This window comes from Procambarus clarkii, unplaced genomic scaffold (assembly GCF_040958095.1).
Source record: "Procambarus clarkii isolate CNS0578487 unplaced genomic scaffold, FALCON_Pclarkii_2.0 HiC_scaffold_125, whole genome shotgun sequence".
In the NCBI taxonomy this organism is placed as follows: domain Eukaryota; kingdom Metazoa; phylum Arthropoda; class Malacostraca; order Decapoda; family Cambaridae; genus Procambarus; species Procambarus clarkii.
Window position 1 is genome coordinate 1,257,602 of NW_027189158.1, and position 27,704 is coordinate 1,285,305.

At 47.3% G+C, this 27,704-nt stretch overlaps 1 protein-coding gene across 1 annotated transcript in view; it reads right to left on the minus strand.

The window, feature by feature from the left end:
- Positions 1-4,234: 4,234 nt before the first annotated feature.
- LOC138360867 (galactoside alpha-(1,2)-fucosyltransferase 1-like) overlaps positions 4,235-27,704 on the minus strand; it is a 209,578-nt gene continuing 186,108 nt past the window's right edge. Inside the window, exon 6 of the mRNA XM_069320380.1 lies at positions 4,235-5,784. Within this exon, the coding sequence (XP_069176481.1) occupies positions 5,597-5,784 (188 nt within the window). The 3' untranslated portion in view covers positions 4,235-5,596. The remainder of the gene's footprint in view (positions 5,785-27,704) is intronic.

A 27,704-nucleotide genomic window follows, 5' to 3' on the forward strand; every position in this document is an offset into this window, starting at 1 on the left:
ACATTACCAGTTGGGATTTATGCAATCTGTAGTGACTCCAAGAGTGCGATTCAAGCAACTACGTACTCTTCAACAACGTGCAAAAGAGTTAGTTCACCAGTGCCTTCAACTTCTTCACGAACATGGATTGAACGGTCATGACACCTCTGTCCAATGGGTGCCAGTGCATTGTGGTATGAAGAAATAAATATCTCTTTGATATCCCCAGAGTTAAACTTAATCTGTGTAAACACTCTATGCAAATAAAGAGACCTAGTCTATGGAACTCACTCCCTAACGAATTGAAAAGCTGTACAACTTTTGCCTTATTCAAAAACAAAAAACAAAAAGTACCTAATTTCATCTTCATAGTTCCCTACCTAGTGCATTAATTTAAACTCGCACTATCTCTAGTGCTACCCAATCCCAAAATATATGTACCTAAGCGATATAACTTTAGCATTTGTGATCATTGACATCATCATATATCATGGTTGTTATATATCAGGCGCAGACAGTCACAGTGAGAGGGTGAGTTAACTGGAGCTCCGTTTGTAGGAATATTATTATACCAATAACGGAAGGTGAAGTGAAAGAACTGATGGATCTCGTTGGAGCTCTATGGACAGAGTTGGATTCCCTACGGGAGGAGGTACGACAACTGAAACAACTTCAGGAAGAAACAAAGGAGGCGACCGATATTAAAAAGACCTCGTCTTGGCAAGTTGTAAAGGACAGGGGCCTTAAGAAGACTGGTAAAGCCGCCTACTGATATCCTAAGGACTTCTACCTCATTTGCCGTGTTGGAGGACGAGTGCTGTGGTGAGCCTGCAGTTCGTTCGAAAGGCAAAGCAAAGAAGAGCAACGAAACGCAGGTCCCTTAAGGTGCTATAAGGTGGAGTTATATATAGGCCACCAAACTTAAACAGGATGGAGGCAAAGCACCTATGGGATGAAATATCTAGAGCATCTAGGTCTAATAATATTTGTCATGGGTGACTTTAATTTCAGTGGAATAAATTGGTCTAACAAAACAGGGAATAATGAAGCAGAAGATTTTCTAGAGTTAATTGACGAATGCTTTCTTAGCCAACACATTAAGGAACCAACGCGGGAAAATAATATTTTAGATTTAGTGTTAACTAACAGGGAAACACAAATTAATGACATCGAAATAGGGAGTGAGCTAGGGAACAGTGATCACAAAGAAATCAGATTTAGCATAGAATGGAATAGATCTATAGGAGAAAAATTCTGTTAAAGTGCTAGATATTCGAAAAGCTGATTTCAATAGCCTAAGAAATATTTTGGGTCAAATAGATTGGAAAGTCTCGGGCATGGGGTGTGGGCCGGTCTTGGAGCGGGACATGAACCCAGCGATAGGTGATGTAAAAGAGGATTTAGATGTGGATTCAAAATATAACTTATTTAAAAATATTCTAAACAAAGCACAGGAACGTAGTATACCATACAAAATGAATAGATCGAATACTAATGACCCAAAGTGGATAACAAAGGATCTGGAGAACCTTATAGGTAAAAAGAGAGCTTGGTACAAAAGGATTAAGAATGGGGAAGTCAGTTTAGAACAGGAATTCGTACAACTGGTTAGAAATGTTAAAAAAAGAGATAAGAAAAGCAAAAAAGAAATTATGAAGTTCGTATAGCAGGCCAAGCAAAGGCAAATCCTATTTGCCTTTGCCTATAATCCAAGAGTATGACTTAACCAAACTAGAAATGCTCTACAACTCAAGGGACCCAGAATGTGGAATGACCTCCCAAATCATGTCAAAGGCTGTACCTCTCTCAACCAGTTTGAGAGTAAAACTAAGTACTACCTAATTAACACCATGTAACCTACCTTACCCCCTAAATGTCAACCCATGTCTTTTGTTATTAATTGCTGTTTGTTCCCCAACTTGTACAATTGATGATTTCTACCATGTTCCTCCTTTTTTTATTTATTTTTTTATTTATTTTTTTATTCCGTTTTTCAACACAATTTATACCTAATCCCAATTACTATTAAGTTTCAATCTAAGTTTTTCCCCCACACCTTGCCCGAAACGCTACGCGTATTAGTGGCTTTAGGTATTGTATGTAATAGCTCTATCTATAAATCCAACTTTATGTTTGCAAATCATTTATGTATGTACTTTTCCTGAATAAAAAAAAATGTTGAATTTGAATTTGAGCTAGACCTCTTAACTATGATAATGCCATCTCTAGCAAGCACTGATTGATCAAACCATTGTTACGACGAGCTGGTTGTAACTTGTTCCTATCTTGCACTAGTGAGGCATTTATTGTCACAGACCCCCAGATCTTCGAGACACAGCTGATCAGACCCCAGACCTCTGAGACACAGCTGATCAGACCCCAGACCTCTGAGACACAGCTGATCAGACCCCAGACCTCTGAGACACAGCTGATCAGACCCCAGACCTCTGAGACACAGCTGATCAGACCCCAGACCTCTGAGACACAGCTGATCAGACCCCAGACCTCTGAGACACAGCTGATCAGACCCCAGACCTCTGAGACACAGCTGATCAGACCCCAGATCTCTGAGACACAGCTGATCAGACCCCAGACCTCTGAGACACAGCTGATCAGACCCCAGACCTCTGAGACACAGCTGATCAAACCCCAGACCTCTGAGACACAGCTGATCAGACCCCAGACCTCTGAGACACAGCTGATCAGACCCCAGACCTCTGAGACACAGCTGATCAGACCCCAGACCTCTGAGACACAGCTCATCAGACCCAGATCTCTGAGACACAGTTCATCAGACCCCAGATCTCTGAGACACAGCTCATCAGACCCCAGATGTGAGACACAGCTGATCTGAGAATCTCCCTTATTTTCCAATAATTATTTAGTTTAACTCAGATTCGTTTGTTGTTTGAGCCCTCGCTATTTGTCCCATCTATTCTACAAGCTGGTGAGATGTCATTACGTTGGAGGGAGACACCCAGCTTTTCCTGAAGCTTACCGATCACAATGTCAGTAAAGTTTTCACCTTCAGATTCATCAGGAAGTGATGACGTCAACACCACCACTGAGTCACGTAACTGTTGCTGCTCCAGTTGGTCTTGGGAGTTAGCTTTGTGATCAGTTAGCTTCTGGGGCTCCCCAATCTTCTGCCTGGCTGAGTTTCTTTGCCGCGAGGCAAATTAATTTCCAGTGATTGGGGTCACTCGTTTCGTGATTGGGCTTTTCGTTTCACCTTTCCGGGCTTCGCGATTAACCCATCACGGGTACAATGAGGCGCATCCATTCCCTCGATCGTAGTTGTCCCTAAATAAACAACAACAACAACATAGTTTCTGTTTTGCATGGTTGCAGACGAGTTGTTGTGTTGCATCTTCTGTACAGTGGACTGTTTGCCCCTGGTTATGACGTCTTGGGATTGTTGAGTTGGAGGGTTTAATGGGCTAGGAAATAAGCGTCAAGCACCAAACACTGATCCACGGTGGCAAAAACAAAGCTTGTGTTGTTAGAACTGGTGGCTTGGATGAATAGAAAGTTGGGAAGGCTGAAGTTTTTTATAACATGTTTGGTGTCCACGTACTTAGCTGCCTCTTTGGAGACCTACATCATCAGGAGGTCAAAGTTAGCTGTAAAGTCCAATGAGAATCCTCATAATTTTGGCATCATCAGCAAACATTGAGAAGAATGAGTCTATACCCTCTGGAAGATCATTCACATATATTAGACACAGGATAGTTTCGGGTACAAAACCTTGTGAGAATCCGCTAGTAACAACACGCCATTCTGAAGTCATTCTCCTCACAGTAACTCTCGGCTTCCTGTTGCCTAGGAAGTGCTCCTTTATCAACTAGAGCACCCTACCAGTTCCTCTTGCCTATTTCTCCAACTTATGCACCAGCCTTTTATGGGGTACTGCATCAGAGGCTTTCTAACAGTCCAAGAAAATGCAGTCGGTCCTCCCTTCCTTTCTGGCTTGATCTTTATCACCTGGTCGTAGAATTCTATCAAACCTGTGAGGCAAGATTTACCATCCCTGAACCCATGTTGGTGGTGTATCGCGAAGTCCCTGGTCTCCAGATGTGATACTAGTTTTTCCCACAATCTTCTATATAACCTTGCATGGTATACAAGTTAGGGACTGTCGTGTCACGAATCCACAGTAAGGTTCGTGCGCTAGAGTTTTCCTTCAATAATCAACGAGCCACCTGGCCTTATATATATCAGGGTAAATAGGTCTAGGGTAAAGTGAAAGTCTAAGTAAAATCCACCAATTTACTGGGGAGAACTTAGCCACATTGGCCCCGCTTCTTAAATACACAAATCTCTCTATGCATACTGACAATAAGTAACAATAAAGTGAATCAACACAAAGCACAAGTTATACTAGCTAGATGTAACTAGGCCAGAATCACCAACAACATTGGTACACTAGTCAACTCAAGACTGACTGAACATTGTGAACATGGTGGGTAGTGAGTGACGTTACATAACCAGAGTGACGTCTAAATAATAAAATCTAAGCATGTTCATCATCACAGGTCAGTGACCTCTCACTTGCTTTAGAAAAACTAAATTTCAATTGGACTGACATGACAAAGTTTAAGCTCTTCCCTAAATTAGGCAGAGTCCGCAGTGACTGGAAATACGACAAAGTCATTAACTTTCTATGGAAGTTATTGTTCACACTGACCTGACACATGGCAAAGTCAAGTACTTGTCTTCAAACGTTAGAGTTACAATGGTTGGGAAAGTGACAAAGTCAGAAATCTCATCTCAACGGACAAGTCCAAGTCCACACAGGCACAATAATATGACAATAATTCTCACGTCCACATGTATGCACTTTCGAATAAATAGATAATAATAATAATAATAATAATAATAATAATAATAATAATAATAATAATAATAATAATAATAATAATAATAATAATAATAATAATAATAATAATTATTATTATTATTATATAATCTATATGATAAATATTACCAAATCTAAAGGCAGCTTATAAAGGTGATGGAAAGTCTTATGTGATGCTATTAGACCAGAAGGAGAGGTGGTCAGACTCTGGTATAGAAGAAAAATTATTATAAAAGTTTATGATATATTAATTTTCAATTGGTATTAGAAAACGTTTTGGAATAACCACTAAATTTAGACTTAGAAGACGCACAGAGATATAAGAAAAAACTTCAGCATAAGTCTTGTGATTAAGTGGAAATTGCTAAATGATGAAGTTGAATAATTTAACTTAAAATTTTTATATGAAATTATGATAAATACAAGGAAGGGTTCGAACCTCAGACAGCCAGGCAATCCAAACATCTAGCATGGTTAATACAATAACCAATGAGCCACAACTGACTGAATGAAAGTATTGTTAGTCGTGAGACTATTTAACCAACACCCGACAGCACCCGGTGGCCAGTGGTCATAGATAATTTTCATCAAATCAAATAAATACAAGGAATGAACAGTTTCACTGCTTTAAACTAAAAGATATTCGGTATAATAGGCTTTGCTTTCTGACTCTGGGACCTGCATGTATATCATTTTAATGTCTAAAGTGACTTAGATATTGCTGTGACACCAGGCAGTTAATGCAGTTAATGGTGGAGGCTAAGTCCTGCTGATGGGGTGAAGTAAGGGTGTTTTGAAGCAGGGGTAAACAGGCCAGCCAGTGGGTTCAGGGTAGACGATGATGCCTTTCCCGAGGAAGGCGCCGCTGAAGCCAAAGGTTCCGTCAGTAATGATGTGATGGTCGCCCAGGGCCAGCACCGCCAGGTCCACCACAGGGTCCCGCCCTCCTGTAAATTACACAGGAGTCACTTAACTGATCATTAACCCTTAGATGGTTATAGGTGATGGCTTAAGTTACATGGCGAATGGTCTTCACCGGAGGTACAGTCGCGGTCATAAGGCTCTTTCATGTTGTTGTTGATTTAGTGCGACGACGATCATGGGATCCAATGCGCCCCGGCTTACGCTTGAAGGGTTAATCGTGAAGCCTAATGGCAAAATGAATGTCGCTTATTAGCGGAAACTAATATGCCTGGCATCCTACGAATATGGGGGAGGTAAATATAACAGCACAAGTAAGTGTAATTATGTGCTATTCCTAGCAGTCAGGAATTGTACTTATTTTCACTTAGTATTAAACCGTACTGTCAAATATATTGTGAATATTTGAGTTTACCTGAAAAGGTGAATAGAAAACCACGACCTAACCTAACCTTCTTAGTGTATGAAGACAAGTATTTTATTGCTTCTTAATTACAATTAGTACTTAACCTATAGCTATCTTGATATTACAGTTTTATAAAACTAATAAAACAAAACTAAAATATTTCAATAAATTGTAAAGTAACTCAAGATATTTTCAAATTTTGTATAAAATCTCTGTTGTTTAATAAAACTGAAAAAGAAATTCCTGATATTTAAAACTTGTGTACAGTTAATTGAACTTGAAAAATTCATACTAAAATTCTGAATGCCTTAACAAAAAACGAGGCGAATAAATGGGGAGGTAAATGTAACAGCCCTATAAGTGCAATTATGTACTATGTATGACAGTCAGGAAATGTACCTATTACGTGTAGTATTAAAACGTACTGTCTATTCGGAGGATGTGTTGCAGCAAACACACGGATGGGCGGATGATTGGGGAACCCCAGGAGTCCCTCAGGGTGACGTACCGGCCCCGCCCCACACAGAGAACACGGGGAGCCCCAGGAGTCCCTCAGGGTGACGTACCGGCCCCGCCCCACACAGAGAACACGGGGAGCCCCAGGAGTCCCTCAGGGTGACGTACCGGCCCCGCCCCACACAGAGAACACGGGGAACCCCAGGAGTCCCTCAGGGTGACGTACCGGCCCCGCCCCACACAGAGAACACGGGGAACCCCAGGAGTCCCTCAGGGTGACGTACCGGCCCCGCCCCACACAGAGAACACGGGGAGCCCCAGGAGTCCCTCAGGGTGACGTACCGGCCCCGCCCCACACAGAGAACACGGGGAACCCCAGGAGTCCCTCAGGGTGACGTACCGGCCCCGCCCCACACAGAGAACACGGGGAACCCCAGGAGTCCCTCAGGGTGACGTACCGGCCCCGCCCCACACAGAGAACACGGGGAGCCCCAGGAGTCCCTCAGGGTGACGTACCGGCCCCGCCCCACACAGAGAACACGGGGAGCCCCAGGAGTCCTTCAGGGTGACGTACCGGCCCCGCCCCACACAGAGAACACGGGGAGCCCCAGGAGTCCCTCAGGGTGACGTACCGGCCCCGCCCCACACAGAGAACACGGGGAGCAAAACAAAAAAAAAAAACTCGGGCCCCAACTAAAACGCAATAAGTCATACAGTGCCTCCCGGCAGAGCTGAAGCCAGCCGCCCACCACTGCTGAGGGCACACCAGGAGCCCACCACTGCTGAGGGCACACCAGGAGCCCACCACTGCTGAGGGCACACCAGGAGCCCACCATGGTTGAGGGCACACCAGGAGCCCACCACGGCTGAGGGCACACCAGGAGCCCACCACGGCTGAGGGCACACCAGGAGCCCACCACGGCTGAGGGCACACCAGGAGCCCACCACGGCTGAGGGCACACCAGGAGCCCACCACGGCTGAGGGCACACCAGGAGCCCACCATGGCTGAGGGCACACCAGGAGCCAACCACGGCTGAGGGCACACCAGGAGCCCACCACGGCTGAGGGCACACCAGGAGCCCACCACGGCTGAGGGCACACCAGGAGCCCACCACGGCTGAGGGCACACCAGGAGCCCACCACGGCTGAGGGCACACCAGGAGCCCACCATGGCTGAGGGCACACCAGGAGCCAACCACGGCTGAGGGCACACCAGGAGCCCACCACGGCTGAGGGCACACCAGGAGCCCACCACGGCTGAGGGCACACCAGGAGCCCACCATGGCTAAGGGCACACCAGGAGCCCACCACGGCTGAGGGCACACCAGGAGCCCACCATGGCTGAGGGCATACCAGGAGCCCACCACGGCTGAGGGCACACCAGGAGCCCACCACGGCTGAGGGCACACCAGGAGCCCACCATGGCTAAGGGCACACCAGGAGCCCACCACGGCTGAGGGCACACCAGGAGCCCACCATGGCTAAGGGCACACCAGGAGCCCACCACGGCTGAGGGCACACCAGGAGCCCACCATGGCTGAGGGCACACCAGGAGCCCACCACGGCTGAGGGCACACCAGGAGCCCACCATGGCTGAGGGCACACCAGGAGCCCACCACGGCTGAGGGCACACCAGGAGCCCACCACGGCTGAGGGCACACCAGGAGCCCACCACGGCTGAGGGCACACCAGGAGCCCACCAGGCTGAGGGCACACCGGGAGCCCACCACGGCTGAGGGCACACCAGGAGCCCACCACGGCTGAGGGCACACCAGGAGCCCACCAGGCTGAGGGCACACCAGGAGCCCACCAGGCTGAGGGCACACCAGGAGCCCACCACGGCCGAGGGCACACCACGGCTGAGGGCACACCTGGAGCCCACCACGGCTGAGGGCACACCAGGAGCCCACCACGGCTGAGGGCACACCAGGAGCCCACCATGGCTGAGGGCACACCAGGAGCCCACCACGGCTGAGGGCACACCAGGAGCCCACCATGGCTGAGGGCACACCAGGAGCCCACCATGGCTAAGGGCACACCAGGAGCCCACCACGGCTGAGGGCACACCAGGAGCCCACCACGGCTGAGGGCACACCAGGAGCCCACCATGGCTGAGGGCACACCAGGAGCCCACCACGGCTGAGGGCACACCAGGAGCCCACCATGGCTGAGGGCACACCAGGAGCCCACCACGGCCGAGGGCACACCAGGAGCCCACCATGGCTGAGGGCACACCAGGAGCCCACCACGGCCGAGGGCACACCAGGAGCCCACCACGGCTGAGGGCACACCAGGAGCCCACCACGGCTGAGGGCACACCAGGAGCCCACCATGGCTGAGGGCACACCAGGAGCCCACCACGGCTGAGGGCACACCAGGAGCCCACCATGGCTGAGGGCACACCAGGAGCCCACCACGGCCGAGGGCACACCAGGAGCCCACCATGGCTGAGGGCATACCAGGAGCCCACCACGGCTGAGGGCACACCAGGAGCCCACCACGGCTGAGGGCACACCAGGAGCCCACCACGGCTGAGGGCACACCAGGAGCCCACCAGGCTGAGGGCACACCAGGAGTCTACCATGGCTGAGGGCACAACAGGAGCCCACCAGGCTGAGGGCACACCAGGAGCCCACCATGGCTGAGGGCACACCAGGAGCCCACCACGGCTGAGGGCACACCAGGAGCCCACCATGGCTGAGGGCACACCAGGAGCCCACCACGGCCGAAGGCACACCAGGAGCCCACCACGGCTGAGGGCACACCAGGAGCCCACCACGGCTGAGGGCACACCAGGAGCCCACCAGGCTGAGGGCACACCAGGAGTCTACCATGGCTGAGGGCACACCAGGAGCCCACCACGGCTGAGGGCACACCAGGAGCCCACCACGGCTGAGGGCACACCAGGAGCCCACCACGGCTGAGGGCACACCAGGAGCCCACCACGGCCGAGGGCACACCAGGAGCCCACCACGGCTGAGGGCACACCAGGAGCCCACCACGGCTGAGGGCACACCAGGCTGAGGGCACACCAGGAGTCTACCATGGCTGAGGGCACACCAGGAGCCCACCACGGCTGAGGGCACACCAGGAGCCCACCATGGCTGAGGGCACACTAGGAGCCCACCACGGCTGAGGGCACACCAGGAGCCCAAGACCCACCAAATCCCGGCACCTCTCGGTCAAGCCGGCGCCAGACACCGTCACCCCGCCTGGAGTACAAGCCAGAAAACGTTCGAAATATATCAACAATTTTGTGACCCAAGGCGATATGTGCGCCAGGCAAAGCAGGTCACTGAACAGGGATGCCAAACGGCAGTAACATAATCCAAAGTAGCAAAACAGACTATGATCCGGCAGCTCTCAGGCGGAAGTGTCCAGACGTCCACCCGTCGTCAAGGTTGAACCAGGAGTCCCCGGAGGTACGTTACAACCTGGTTCAATTAAGGCTGGAGAAACTTTACTCCCCCCCCCCCTCCAATGAAAATCCCCCAACTCGATACTGAGGCATGAAACGGGGTAAAAAGAACTCAGGACTAAATTTCTCCAGTATAATTCAGCCAGGCTACATATTATAAAAAGGACAAACTCAAACACACTCACGTACTAAGACAACACCACGTGACCTGCACCAGAAGGGAGACAGAGACTCATGCACTAGGTTATATAAGTAAAACACAATTAAAGGAATTCCCATTCAACTGGGAAATACTAAAATGATTGGATAAACTCCACTAAATGTTATACTAATGAACAGACCATAATCCTACTTAACTTAACGGGCCATGCCCTGAGTCACTAGACCACGTCTCCCATCTACAGCTCCCGAGTACAGACTGACTCCAAACACCCGCGCTGCGGCCTGCCTGCAGCCTGCGTTCGGACAAAAGTGCTCGAACGCCTTAAGCCTAAATAATTCCTTGCTAAGCTAGCTGTGCAAGGCTAACCTTCATTTACTTAGACACGGTAAAGCATAATCAGTTGATTATTACTGGAGCAACATAGAAGTGAATGAAGCAGTACAAACTAATTACACAGTAACTAACACTAGGCCTCCAGACAAGGAGATGGTAGGCCTGGCCTAACGCTCACTGCTGCCACATCTACACAAGACAGAATGTAGCATGATAGATACATAAGACTACTAACTTAATTTACCCTCACAGACGAAAGGTTAAGGTAACACAGCTTCCATAAGGTAAGCCTATAACTGAAATACTTACATACACAAGAGTATAGTAACTAACAAACATAAACTTGGCACCATACCACATGGACGACATATGTGAAGAATGACTCACACTATTCCCTTCAGTAACTGATAAATCACTAATACTAATGAATATACAGCAAGCAACAACTATTTGGCAAGACGCCAAATCATCCATACACTTACACTTACGACTCAACCTTCCACAAACACAGTTAGGGAGGGGGGGGGGGGGGAGCAAGGAAGAGCCACACACATACTCTTCCTCTCTCACTCCACGACAAGGTTGGTAATATTAACCCCACAACAGCCGGTCCCAGCCCAGCTGGACCTACAAGTTCCACCTGACTCCTTGCTCGCGCTCTTGCGCTCCCTCACATATTCCAACATGAATAAAATGCTACCAGCAAGACATGTAAATATACTCTCACAAAACAACAATAATAGGTAAATAAGCACACTATTATCTTTATTATATCTAAATATATATAATACACTAATTACTACTCTAATAAACGTTACGGATCAGTTATCCGTAACGATAAATGAGATAAGCGGTTGGTATCAGTACCGTCGTGGTCAAAAGTCTCTTCCATAGGTTGGGGTGTGTGAACAACTTGGCAAAACTGCTTTTCGAGGAGCCAAGATGCTTCAAGAATTATCACATTTGTTTTTACATTATTAACAAAGTAATATTTGAATAATATTGTTGGGGAAAACTTTACGATTACATTTTAATTGAATGCTATTGAATTGCATATATAAATCTTTTTCCTGACGAATTGTAGCATATGATCAAATATAATCCAAGAAGCATTTAGCACAACGCGTAACATCCAATGATGATAGTAAACAGCCAACTTTAATTAATAAAAGCCCAGGTCGCTTGTGTCATGGATAATATTAGATCATCAAACAGATTGCTATACATTGTTTTAATATTATCACCAATTATACAACTACTGTTTATTTCATTATGCACATTTAGTAGTTACATACAATACGAATTTGTATTGCGAATGTCCTTATTTGTGTTAAATATTAACCCTTAAACGGCGCAATACATACATGTATTGAAATCTATATGTATGGATTGTATACTGCTCTACATACATATTGCTATACATATATACATGTACTATACATATATACATGTACTATACATATATACATGTACTATACATATATACAATACTCACACAGTTTCTCAAACTTGATCAACACTTTCAAATATTTTGTGCATAATCTATTATCAAATGCTCCAACTTTGTCTAACTGATCACCAACGTAACTTGAAAAAAACAAAAATTCTAAAATTGAATATTGAAAACTTTAGATTTTGAAATCGGCCGGAATAAAATAAAATATCACCAACTGTTCATTTGGTGTTATTACGCTCTCAGAATAGCATATGATTTTCATTTTCATAGCTTTAAATTTGGGTTTTCAGTATAGTTTACTGTAAAAAAAAATCGTCAATATGGCATTTGAAAATAGGTGCAAAATTTAGACAAAAAAAGTTATAACTCCAAACGTTTAAGGTTTATGAAAAATCCATTTTAGAGGAATTGTAGGAAAGAAAGCTGTGCACACTATAGGTAAATATGGTGAGAATCGGTCGGAAACTGGATTTTTGTTATGCTGATTATAGTTGAAACTCTCGTTTTAGAGAAAATTGAAGTTGAAGTTATCGACAATAAATAAGGTAGTTCAAATTGATTAATTTTCTTGTATTTTTAAATAAACATTGTTTAGCATTCGTAATCGAATATGTGAAAGTTGTGGGTCAATATGTGTTGAAATGAAGTCAAGAAAAACTAACTCCCCTCAAAAACAAAATATTAGGATAATTATAATAATTAAAAAGATTTATAGGATATATTTAGGGTATACTATATATAAGAGAAAAAACCCTAATCATCAAAATAACCCAAAGAGACAAAGAAAACAGAGTTTGAAATCAATGAAAAAATCAGCCAAAAACATTTCAAAGTTCCAAGTTCTGCGAGTTGTGACTGAATCATTTGTTGACCAATTTCATTCCCTCTTCACACAGTTAGGGAAGGGTATGCACTCTCCAGGATGTAGAGGTTACAACAAAATCAAATAATAAACAAAGGAGAAAAAAATGAATAAGAAAAGAAAAAAATCCCCTAATTTTTTTTTGTAGACAATGGTGAAAGTAATAGATATTAACATTAGGCAATTTATTTACATGTTATATAACAAAATAGAGCATTATAACATATTTACTCATTGTTACTTGCGTTATTATGTATTACTCAGCAATGCTATAAAAGCTTCAGCTGCATAAACACTTTGTGAACACTTATTACTACTATTTTTCTTCTTAGTGCGTCGGACAGATGCTTGCAGTAATCTCTATATTACCGCATTATCCCTCAGTTCGAGTTAATAGGAGCTGTTCGCCTTATCAAAAAAACGTTCATAATAAAAATCGTCTAAAATCAATTTCTGAAAATATTTTGATGAACCTTTCATGAAGCTGAAGCCAATATGTTCGGAATTTATATAACATTTAAAAGTAATTTTTGCATAATTCGAATATTTTTCGCCTCCAGGCCGCTTATGCTGTAGCAGCACATGGATTAAGCCGTTTTATTGGCTAATGAAAATGCAAATGACATCTGAAGCTTTGCTGGTTATAAAATGGGGGAGATAGTGTAGGAGAGAGCAGTAGAATGGGGAAGAAAGTGAGAGAGCAACACTCACCACCACCACAATACTCACCACAAAACTCACAACCACCACAATACTCACCACCACCACAATACTCACAACCACCACAATAATCACCACCACCACAAAACTCATTACAACACTCACAACCACCACAATACTCACCAACACTACAATACTCATCAGCACCACAATACTCACCACCACTACAACACTCACCAATATACTAACCACTACCACAATACTCACCACCACCACAATACTCATCACCACCACAATACTCATCACCACCACAATACTCACCACCACCACAATACTCACCACAAAACTCACAACCACCACAATACTCACCACCACCACAATACTCACCACCACCACAACACTCACCACCACCAAAATACTGTTGGAAATTTCCAACACTAATATAATATTACTGTATTATTATTATAAACTAGTGTTAAAATATACTGATTACTGTAGTTACTAAAAATTTACTAACAGTAGGGTTCACATGAACTAATAATCATATCTGTATAATAATACTGGAATTCTTACGAAACCAAGCTCCAGTATTGCGTCAGATTGTACCTAGTTAAACGCATTTATATCCAGTGTGTTAGAGAATTGAATGTGATTCTCTAAAATCATCAGTATTCCGTGTGACAATTATTTACAGATAACATAACTCCCAAATAATTCCAAACCGAGAGTTTTTAGTTCCAATTGTTATCAAGTAATAAATTTAACGTCACGCGTGAATGCCATGGAGAAAATTAAAATCTTCTCCATTTCTTGCTTACTACCATAAGACGAGAAAGTAATAATATTTAACTCCCTAGAATTACAACCCAGTCTTTATTAAAGCATTTTAGCCACAACTACGCGAAATAATATTATTCATGATAAATAATTTCTGTGGCGAATGCGAGACGCGAGCGGAGAGGGAGACGCCATTGTGATTTGTGGCTCGAGGAGGACAAGACGCCAGAGTGCGGCGTGAAGTCACATGTTGCGGAATTGAGAAACAAGTTTTGGTGTCAGAATCTAGGACACGTTACCGTGAAGTTGTCAGCAAGATTTAACCTGATACTCATCAAAAAACTAGTTAATTTTGTTCTACGTGATCTGTCGTGACCGGCCAACTAAACGCGTCGACATTCAAGCCAAGCTATCAACCACGTGTTCGCCATTGTCAGAGTGGAGCTTGGGACGCGGTTTCGGCAAGCCTCAACTTAATCTGTACCCCTTAGCTAAGTATATATATAACTCCCTTTTGATGCATCATTAGAGATTGTATATGTCGGGGTAGCTTGTCGTTACATTGAGCAACCTCAACAAAACCCATGTTAGTATTCTAACTAATTTATTTTCCATTTCCATGAATATACATATTTTAGTAGCCTAGTGCATTGCTACGTAATATCCCTTAAATTACAGCTCACGTGTGAGGAATCCACGAGCTGTTACCTTACCCGTGTTATTCATCTCCCAGTGTTCTACGAGGAATTCCAGAGATCCCGAGGATGATTCGTAACTGATGTCTTTGAAAACGTCTTCAAGCTAAGACTTTTCGTATTGCCTTAATTCATCAAATTCTCATTATTTTATTTTATCATTTAATGGAATACTGTGTACACTGGAGATAATACGTGTTTATTAGAATGATTAATTTCTGATGTTAATGATCTATATATTTACTGGTGATAAATTTTCTATTGATTTCTTTAATTGGTCATAAGATTAGGTTATTACACAATGAACTGGTGCACGAACCACACTAGTTCCTAGACGTATATGAAGTTCTAGCAATAACCCCCCAATGTAGGTGTTTGAGGCTTTGATTCAAGTAAATTATCAATACAGCCCATTAATTATTTAAGTGATTATACTTCCTAATATTTAGCCATAGACACTGGTTCTTCCTGGAATTTCTAATGATCACTTTTTTATTAGTTTCCCTCTTTTCTATAAAAGCGGGTGGTCCTCGTAATTGATTTCATTACTTTAATAATTAAATAAATAGAGTCAAGCCCCAAATGTCCCACAAATACTCACCACCACCACAACACTCACAACCACCACAATACTCACCACCACCACAATACTCACCAACACTACAAAACTCACCACCACCACAACACTCACCACCACCACAACACTCATCACTACAATTCTCATCACCACCACAATACTCACCACCACAATACTCACCACCACCACAACACTCACCACAACCACAACACTCATCACCACCAAAATACTCATCACCACCACAATACTCACCACCACCACCACAACACTCACCACCACCACAACACTCATCACCACCATAATACTCACCACCACCACAATACTCACCACCACCACCACCACAATACTCACCACCACCAAAACACTCACCACCACCACAACACTCACCACCACCACAATACTCACCACCACCACCACAATACTCACCACCACCACCACAATACTCACTACCACCACAACACTCACCACCACCACAACACTCACCACCACCACAACACTCACCACAACCACAACACTCATCACCACCACAACACTCACCACCACCACAACACTCACCACCACCACAACACTCACAACCACTACAATACTCACCACCACCACAATACTCATCACCACCACAATACTCACCACCACCACAACACTCACCACCACCACAACACTCACCACAACCACAACACTCATCACCACCACAACACTCACCACCACCACAACACTCACCACCACCACAACACTCACAACCACTATAATACTCACCACCACCACAATACTCATCACCACCACAATACTCACAACCAGCACAACACTCACCACCACAACACTCACCACCACCACAACACTCACCACGACCACAACACTCACCACGACCACAACACTCACCACCACCACAACACTCACCACCACAACAATACTCACCACCACCACAACACTCACCACCACCACCACAACTCACCACCACCACAACACTCACCACCACCACCACAACTCACCACCACTACAACACTCACCACCACCACAACACTCACCACGACCACAACACTCACCACGACGACAACATTCACCACCACCACAACACTCACCACCACCACAATACTCACTACAACCACAACACTCACCACCACAACACTCACCACCACAACATTACTCACCACCACCACCACACTCACCACCACCACCACAACTCACCACCACCACAACACTCACCACCACCACTACAACTCACCACCACCACAACACTCACCACCACCACAATACTCACCACCACCACAACACTCACCACCACAACAATACTCACCACCACCACAACACTCACCACAACAACAATACTCACCACCACCACAACACTCTCCACCACCACAACACTCACCACCACCACAACACTCACCACCGCCACAATACTCATCACCACCAAAACACTCACCACCACCACAATACTCACCACCACCACAACACTCACCACCACCACAACACTCACCACCGCCACAATACTCATCACCACCACAATACTCACCACCACCACAACACTCATTACAACCACAACACTCATCACCATCACAATACTCATCACCACCACAATACTCACCACCACAACAACACTCACCACCACCACAATGCTCACCACCACCACAATACTCACCACAACCACAACACTCATCACCACCACAATACTCACCACCACCACCATAATACTCACCACCACCACCACAATACTCACCATCACCAAAACACTCACCATCACAACACTCATCACCACCACAATACTCACCACCACCACCACAATACTCACCACCACCACCACAATACTCACCACCACCAAAACACTCACCACCACCACAACACTCACCACCACCAAAAACTCACCACCACCACCACAATACTCACCACCACCATCACAATACTCACCACCACCACAATACTCACCACAACCACAACACTCATCACCACTACAATACTCACCACCACCACCACAATACTCACCACCACCACCACAATACTCACCATCACAAAAACACTCACCACCACAACACTCATCACCACCACAATACTCACCACCACCACCATAATACTCACCACCACCAAAACACGCTCCACCACCACAACACTCACCACCACAACACTCACCACCACAACATTACTCACCACCACCACCACACTCACCACCACCACCACAACTCACCACCACCACAACACTCACCACCACCACTACAACTCACCACCACCACAACACTCACCACCACCACAATACTCACCACCACCACAACACTCACCACCACAACAATACTCACCACCACCACAACACTCACCACAACAACAATACTCACCACCACCACAACACTCTCCACCACCACAACACTCACCACCACCACAACACTCACCACCGCCACAATACTCATCACCACCAAAACACTCACCACCACCACAATACTCACCACCACCACAACACTCACCACCACCACAACACTCACCACCGCCACAATACTCATCACCACCACAATACTCACCACCACCACAACACTCATTACAACCACAACACTCATCACCATCACAATACTCATCACCACCACAATACTCACCACCACAACAACACTCACCACCACCACAATGCTCACCACCACCACAATACTCACCACAACCACAACACTCATCACCACCACAATACTCACCACCACCACCATAATACTCACCACCACCACCACAATACTCACCATCACCAAAACACTCTCCATCACAACACTCATCACCACCACAATACTCACCACCACCACCACAATACTCACCACCACCACCACAATACTCACCACCACCAAAACACTCACCACCACCACAACACTCGCCGCCACCAAAAACTCACCACCACCACCACAATACTCACCACCACCATCACAATACTCACCACCACCACAATACTCACCACAACCACAACACTCATCACCACTACAATACTCACCACCACCACCACAATACTCACCACCACCACCACAATACTCACCATCACAAAAACACTCACCACCACAACACTCATCACCACCACAATACTCACCACCACCACCATAATACTCACCACCACCAAAACACGCTCCACCACCACAACACTCACCACCACAACACTCACCACCACAACACTCATCACCACCACAATACTCACCACCACCACCATAATACTCACCACCACCAAAACACGCTCCACCACCACAACACTCACCACCACCAAAAACTCACCACCACCACAACAATACTCACCACCACCATCACAATACTCACCACCATCAAAACACTCACCACCACCACAATACTCACCACCACCACCACAATACTCACCACCACCACCACAATACTCACCACCACCAAAACACTGACCACCACCACAACACTCACCACCACCACAATGCTCACCACCACCACATACTCACCACCACCACCACAATACTCACCACCACTACCACAATACTCACCACCACCAAAACACTCACCACCACCACAACACTCACCACCACCACAATACTCACCACCACCACCACAATACTCACCACCACCAAAACACTCACCACCACCACAACACTCATTACCACCACAACACTCACCACCACCACAACACTCACCACCATCACCACAATACTCACCACCGCCAAAATACTCACCACCACCACAACACTCACCACCGCCAAAATACTCACCACAACCATAAAACTCACCCACCACAATACTCACCACCACCTCCACAATACTCACCACCACCACAATACTCACTACCACCACAACACTCACCACCACAACACTCACCCACCACAACACAAACCACCACAACAATACTCACCACCACCACAACACTCACCACCACCACAATACTCACTACCACCACAATACTCACCACCACTAAAACACTCACCACCACCACAACACTCACCACCACCACCACAATACTCACCACCACCACCACAATACTCACCACCACCACAACACTCACCACCATCACAACACTCACCACCACCACAATACTCCCCACCACCACCACAATACTCACCACCACCACAACACTCACCCACTACAATACCCACCACCACCACAATACTCACCACCACCACAATACTCACCACTACCACAACACTCACCCACCACAATACTCACCTCCACCACAACACTCACCACCACTACAATACTCACCATTACCAAAACTCTCACCACCACCACAACACTCACCACCACCACAATACTCACAACCACCACAACACTCACCACCACAACAACACTCACCACCACCACCACAACACTCGCCACCACCACAATACTCACCATCACCACAACACTCACCACCACCACAATACTCACCACCACCACAACACTCACCACCACCACAATACTCACCACCACAACAACACTCACCACCACCACCACCACCACAACACTCACCGCCACTACCACAACACTCACCACCACCACCACAACACTCACCACCACCACCACAATACTCACCACCACCACAACACTCACCACCACCACAACACTCACCACCACCACAATACTCACCACCACCACCACAATACTCACCACCACCAAAACACTCACCACCACCACAACACTCATTACCACCACAACACTCACCACCACCACAACACTCACCACCATCACCACAATACTCACCACCGCCAAAATACTCACCACCACCACAACACTCACCACCGCCAAAATACTCACCACAACCATAAAACTCACCCACCACAATACTCACCACCACCTCCACAATACTCACCACCACCACAATACTCACTACCACCACAACACTCACCACCACAACACTCACCCACCACAACACAAACCACCACAACAATACTCACCACCACCACAACACTCACCACCACCACAATACTCACTACCACCACAATACTCACCACCACTAAAACACTCACCACCACCACAACACTCACCACCACCACCACAATACTCACCACCACCACCACAATACTCACCACCACCACAACACTCACCACCATCACAACACTCACCACCACCACAATACTCCCCACCACCACCACAATACTCACCACCACCACAACACTCACCCACTACAATACCCACCACCACCACAATACTCACCACCACCACAATACTCACCACCACCACAACACTCACCCACCACAATACTCACCTCCACCACAACACTCACCACCACTACAATACTCACCATTACCAAAACTCTCACCACCACCACAACACTCACCACCACCACAATACTCACAACCACCACAACACTCACCACCACAACAACACTCACCACCACCACCACAACACTCGCCACCACCACAATACTCACCATCACCACAACACTCACCACCACCACAATACTCACCACCACCACAACACTCACCACCACCACAATACTCACCACCACAACAACACTCACCACCACCACCACCACCACAACACTCACCGCCACTACCACAACACTCACCACCACCACCACAACACTCACCACCACCACCACAATACTCACCACCACCACAACACTCACCACCACCACAACACTCACCACCACCACAATACTCACCACCACCACCACAACAGTCACCACTACCACAATACTCACCACTACCACAACACTCACCACCATCACAATACTCACCACCACCTCAACACTCACCACGACCACCACAATACTCACAACCACCACAGTACTCACCACTATCACAACAGTCACCATCACCACCACAATACTCACAACCACCACAACACACACCACAACCACAATACTCACCACCACCACAACACTCACCACCACCACAACACTCACCACCACCACCACAATACTCACCACCACCACAATACTCACCACCACCACAACACTCACCACCACTACAATACTCACCACCACTACAATACTCACCACCTCCACAACACTCACCATCACCACAACAACACACACCACCACCACCACCACAACACTCGCCACCACCACAATACTCACCATCACCACAACACTCACCACCACCACAATACTCACCACCACCACAACACTCACCACCACCACAATACTCACCACCACTCACCACCACCACCACCACCACAACACTCACCGCCACTACCACAACACTCACCACCACCACCACAACACTCACCACCACCACCAAAACACTTACCACCACCACAACACTCACCACCACCACCACAATACTCACCACCACCACAACACTCACCACCCAACAACACTCACCACCACCACAATACTCACCACCACCACCACAACAGTCACCACTACCACAATACTCACCACTACCACAACACTCACCACCATCACAATACTCACCACCACCTCAACACTCACCACGACCACCACAATACTCACAACCACCACAGTACTCACCACTATCACAACAGTCACCATCACCACCACAATACTCACAACCACCACAACACACACCACAACCACAATACTCACCACCACCACAACACTCACCACCACCACAACACTCACCACCACCACCACAATACTCACCACCACCACAACACTCACCACCACTACAATACTCACCACCACTACAATACTCATCACCTCCACAACACTCACCATCACCACAACAACACACACCACCACCACCACCACAATACTTATCACCACCACAACACTCACCACCACCACAACACTCACCACCACCACAATACTCACCACCACCACAATACTCACCACCACCACAACTCTCACCACCACCACAACAGTCACCACCACTACCACAATATTCACCACCACCACAACACTCACCACGACCACCACAATACTCACCACCACCACAATACTCACCACCATCACAACAGTCACCATCACCACCACAATACTCACCACCATTACCACAACACTCATCACCACCACAATACTCACCACCACCACAACACTCACCCAACACAATACTCACCACCACCACAACAACACTCACCACCACCACCACACTCACCCCCACCACAACACTCGCCACCACCACATTTCTCACCACTACCACAACACTCACCTCCACCACAATACTCACCACCACCACCACAATACTCACCACCACCACAACACTCACCCACCACAATACTCACCATCACCACAATACTCACCACCACCACAATACTCACCACCACCACAACACTCACCCACCACAATACTCACCACAACCACAACACTCACCACCATCACAACACTCACCACCACCACAATACTCACCACCACCACAACACTGACCCACCACAATACCAACCACCACCACAACACTCACCACCACCATAATACTCACCACCACCACAACACTCACCCACCACAATACTCACTACCACCACAACATTCACCACCACTACAATACTCACCACCACCAAAACACTCATCACCACCACAACACTCACTACTGTTACGAACCCGGATCCAGCGTCCGAGCACGGAGCGGTGACGACCGCGCCATCTGTTCGTCAGCTCCCGAAACCCCCTCCAAACGGACGACGACACCTGGTGAGGATGACGAGTATTGGCCACAAGGGCCAGTTTCTAGTCCTGTTCAGCGCTCAACACAGCCGCTGCTGACCTCTGGTGAGGTGGTGCTCAGACACCAGCGCCATCTATGGAGTGGATAGGTGGGCGTTTGTGTCTGAGCCTGTAAGTGAGGTGCCTTAGTGTGTCCCAGTTATTGATGACGTGTCTGCTTACAGAGTCGACCTGGGACTGCTGTGTTGGAAGTTGGGTCAGTCTACCCGAGGCAGCCGTCTCCATACCTTGTGCTTTGCTGCAGCAGTTGTGAAGTCGTCCCCCCGGAAGAACACTGTGGTGTGTTACCCTGCCAGTGGATTGGCAGTAGAAGGATTACCCGGGACCGACTGTTGGAGACGATCATCCACTGGGGTATTGAGGACAGGAGAGTGATTTGTGGTGTCACACGAGGCTCCTGTCTAGGGCGTTCCCCTTATATCGTTCGTGGAGTGGCCTGACCAGCCTTGCTGATCCGGAACCTGCCAGCAGACCAGCTGGACGTGTGGTTGACGGCCTCCACGGCGGTGCCCCCAGTGGACCTGTGTTTTGGCTGACCTGTGGCCAGGGTAGGCTCAACTTCTCAGAGGATTCGTTGTGAGGCCACGAAAGCACCGAGGACTCAGCACCGAGAGAGTTGAACCAGAGTCTTCAGGAGAAGACGATTGTGTGATTCTTCAGTACGAAGACAATTCCCTTGTACAGTGTTAATACCCCTCCCCCTGTGCACTATTTTATATATTATTTATTTGGTGATGGTGAAAATTATAGTCTTAAGTTCTTAACTTTCTTTCCCTTCCCCTGTTAAGTTTATTGCGTCACGGATCTCATTCCTTGAAAGCCACTACTGGCTTGGGGTCGGATACAACTTCCTCTAACAACATCAGAGTAAGAACCCCGTTGCGTCCCGAGAGGGCCGTAACATAATTGGCATCCCCAGCGCGATTCGTCCCCTTGTTAAGTATGTTTGACAGGGGTGGTGAAGTGGTGTAATCCCTGTAAATAATTCCCCCTGTGTGTGACGATTGTGACGTTATACGTCCTGTGCGGTGCTCAGAGTGACTAAGTGCGATATTGTGCAGTGCGGTGCTCGCTGTGATTAAGCGATTAAGTGCAATATTGACTAGTGCGGTGCTCAGTGATTCAGTGCAATATTGTAGAGCGAAGGGTTCGCTGTGATTAAGTGCGATATTGCGTAGTGCGGTGCCCGAAGTGATTACGTGCAATATTGGCAAGTGCAGTGTTTGGTGCGATAAAGTGCAATATTGGCGTAGAACAGTGCTCAGTGCGTTAAGTGCTAACGTGTAAGCAGTGTGTTAAGTGCTAAGTGTTCCATCTGTGACAATGGCAGAAAAAGCTACCATCGATGATCTGGACGAGGTTCAGGCTTTTCTGAACAGAGAGGATTGTCTTGCCAGATTAAAATATCTGAGCAAACCAGAGCTTGTACTAGTGAGAGCCTACCTGGAGATCAAGATCCGTGCCAGTGATTCCCGTGTGGAGATCTTGTCCAAGGTTCACCGGCACCTGAAGGCAGAAGAGAAACAGGAAGGCGAGACTTCTAGTACAAAGGAAAGTGCAGACATAGCTTCCACGGAAAAGGAAGATAAGGGCAGTGACGTTGACAGTGATGCAGGTGAGCTTAATATCAGCTTCCTAACAGTCAAGATGCGTGCCCTAGAAATAAATCGCGAGATAGAGTGGAAGAAGTTAGACTTGGAACGAGAATTAAAAGATAAAGAAATGGAGATGAAAGATAAGGAAATGGCGATGAGACGTTTAGAATTAGAGGAAAGGAAAGAAGAACGAGAAAGAGAAGAGAGACGAGAAAAAGAAAGAGAAGAACGAGAGCGAGAGAGAGAAGAGCGAGAGCGAGAAAGAGAAGAACGAGACAGACAAGAACGACGAGACAGAGAGGAAAGAGAGAGACAACATGAACTAGAAGTATTGCGATTAGGCGGTGGTCGGAGGCCAACAACGGACACCAGCGGTTTCGATCCGGTAAGGAACATCAAAATGGTCCCCAAATTCAATGAGAGGGAAGTTTCGAAGTTCTTTGCAGCCTTTGAAAAAGTCGCTGCCTCTTTGGAGTGGCCAAGGGAGAATTGGGCCATCATGATACAGTCAGTCTTGACTGGGAAGGCCCAAATCGCCTACTCTACGTTATCCCTTGACGACTCCGGCGATTATGACAAGGTGAAGAAGGTTGTGCTCATGGCGTACCAATTGGTACCTGAGGCATATAGACAGAAGTTTAGAAACCTGAAGAAGACCTCAGAGCACACTTTCACCGAATTCGCCGCAATCAAGGAGCGACTTTTTCAGGAATGGTGTGCCTCTCGGAAGGTGGAGACCAAAGAAGAACTCGAGCAGCTTATACTGCTAGAGGACTTCAAGGATTGTTTGTCTGGAGACCTAAAGACGTACCTAGAGGAACAGCAGGTAGAGACCTTGAGTGTGGCAGCCACCATGGCTGAAGAGTATATCCTGACGCATAGGCCTTCTGCTAAGTACGTCCCAAGGCATTACCAACGCCGGTTTGATAAACCTCAGGACGAAGAAGAGACTCCCGTCCCACGAAGCGCTAAGAAGACGCCCCCAAGTAGCCCTCGAAGAACAAGTCCTAGCAGTCCGAAGAACAAGTCCTAGCAGTCCGAAACACCGGAGTCAAAGGAGGAATATGGTGTGCTGCACCTGTGGGCAGAAAGGGCATGTAGCTGCTAGGTGCCGAGGCAGAAGAGGTGGCAGCGCACATAGGGAGGTGATGATGATGAGCTGTGTAATACCACCAGCAGGAAGCCAGTCGACGACGACGCAGGAAGAACCCAGAGTGTTTTCCCCTCACACTTCAGGCGGGTATGTATCGAGTGATCATACTGGTAGATCAGTTGTATTGCTCAGAGATAGTGGAGCAGCCCAGTCCCTGATCGTGAAGAGCTCGTTACCCGAGGGAGTAAGAGTGGACGGGAGACAACAGGTTGTCCTGGTTGGGTTTCCTAGGACGCAGTACATCGCCCCCTTAGTGACGGTACATCTCGACTCGCCTTACTTCAGCGGCACATGTGCGTTGGCAGTAGTCGATACCCTCCCTGTGGCTGGGATTGACGTGGTACTAGCCAACGACTTGGTGACAGATTGGAGCATCAATCTTCCCAAGGTCGTGGACGAGTCAGCCAGAACAGCAAGGTCTGAGGTAACAGGCAATGGTAATGTCCAGGTAAAGACAGACCCGGATTTAAGTGTGTTTAATCCTTCCTCTCACCCGCAGATCGACAGTATTCTAGCAGTGTCTCCTAATTCTTCTCTCGACAAGGAACATGAGGTTACGATGGCAGAAGTACCTGAGCAAGAAGAGAGGCCTTGTGTGCAGGCACCCACGGATACCAACGAGTCTGGAGCGAAGGCGGATGTGTACTCGCGGTATGGCATTGTACAGCGTTCATTGAACCAGCCAGAGATTCCCCAGACGTCAGAGGTATGTGAGGTGTGTTCGAAAGGTCTAGTGCCCTCTTTGGTCCAAACCAGGCTAGTGGATATAGCCGGTTATGGACATGACAGGCTCGGGAAGCTTATCCCTCAATGGGCCCCATGTTTCTTAGCGATATTTTGTTGTGTTCTCGTATGTGTTCTCAGTGTTCTCAGTAAGGACCAATGGACGACCCGACAGATGATGGCTCCCGTGAACATCGTGAAGAGTTCCCAGGGATTGGAGATTTGCACTGCAAGTGTTGCAGGCAAAGAAGGGACCTGGAAGGTAATGGTAGATACAGGAGGTACGAGAAATGATAATATGAGTGACTGTTTCCGACAGGTTGACACCCCCCGCGTGATTGCTGAGCCTCAATACAGCGTTATACGGAACGTTGGTCGACCTGACGTGGGCAGAGCGAATGCCATCTTCGGTGTGCAAGCAGCCCTGTTGAAACTAGGTGTAAGCCTAGTAAAGGTGTATGCAGTAAGTATTGACTTACCCACTGTCGCTATCACTCTGAATTATCAGACCCCTGTATTCCAGGTTCCTGTCTCCCTGAAAGACCGTCGGACCGGTACCAGAAATGCCGTCTGTGATCAGCCATCATCGGTGCCACGACATAGGGAAGTGTCGAGTCGCCCCAGATCGTGTCTACACCGATCCTTACTTGAGAGATGTGAGATGATGCTCCTGCTTGACATCGCAGTGGAGATGTGGACGATTACATCAGGCAGGTCATTGCCTTCTATCTGCAAGTTCCCGTTGTGCCGGAATTGTCCAGTAGAAAAGTTCTGTGGACAAGACAGCCTCATCACTCCAGTTTTCAGTATAAGTGAGTCCATTTGGAGTTGTGTCGCCGTACTAATTTGGTTTGTGTTTCTTTTTATAGAACCCCAAACCAAATTCTTTTTGGTGGGGAGGTGTTACGAACCCGGATCCAGCGTCCGAGCACGGAGCGGTGACGACCGCGCCATCTGTGGGTCAGCTCCCGAAACCCCCTCCAAACGGACGACGACACCTGGTGAGGACGAAGAGTATTGGCCACAAGGGCCAGTTTCCAGTCCTGTTCAGCGCTCAACACAGCCGCTGCTGACCTCTGGTGAGGTGGTGCTCAGACACCAGCGCCATCTATGGAGTGGATAGGTGGGCGTTTGTGTCTGAGCCTGTAAGTGAGGTGCCTTAGTGTGTCC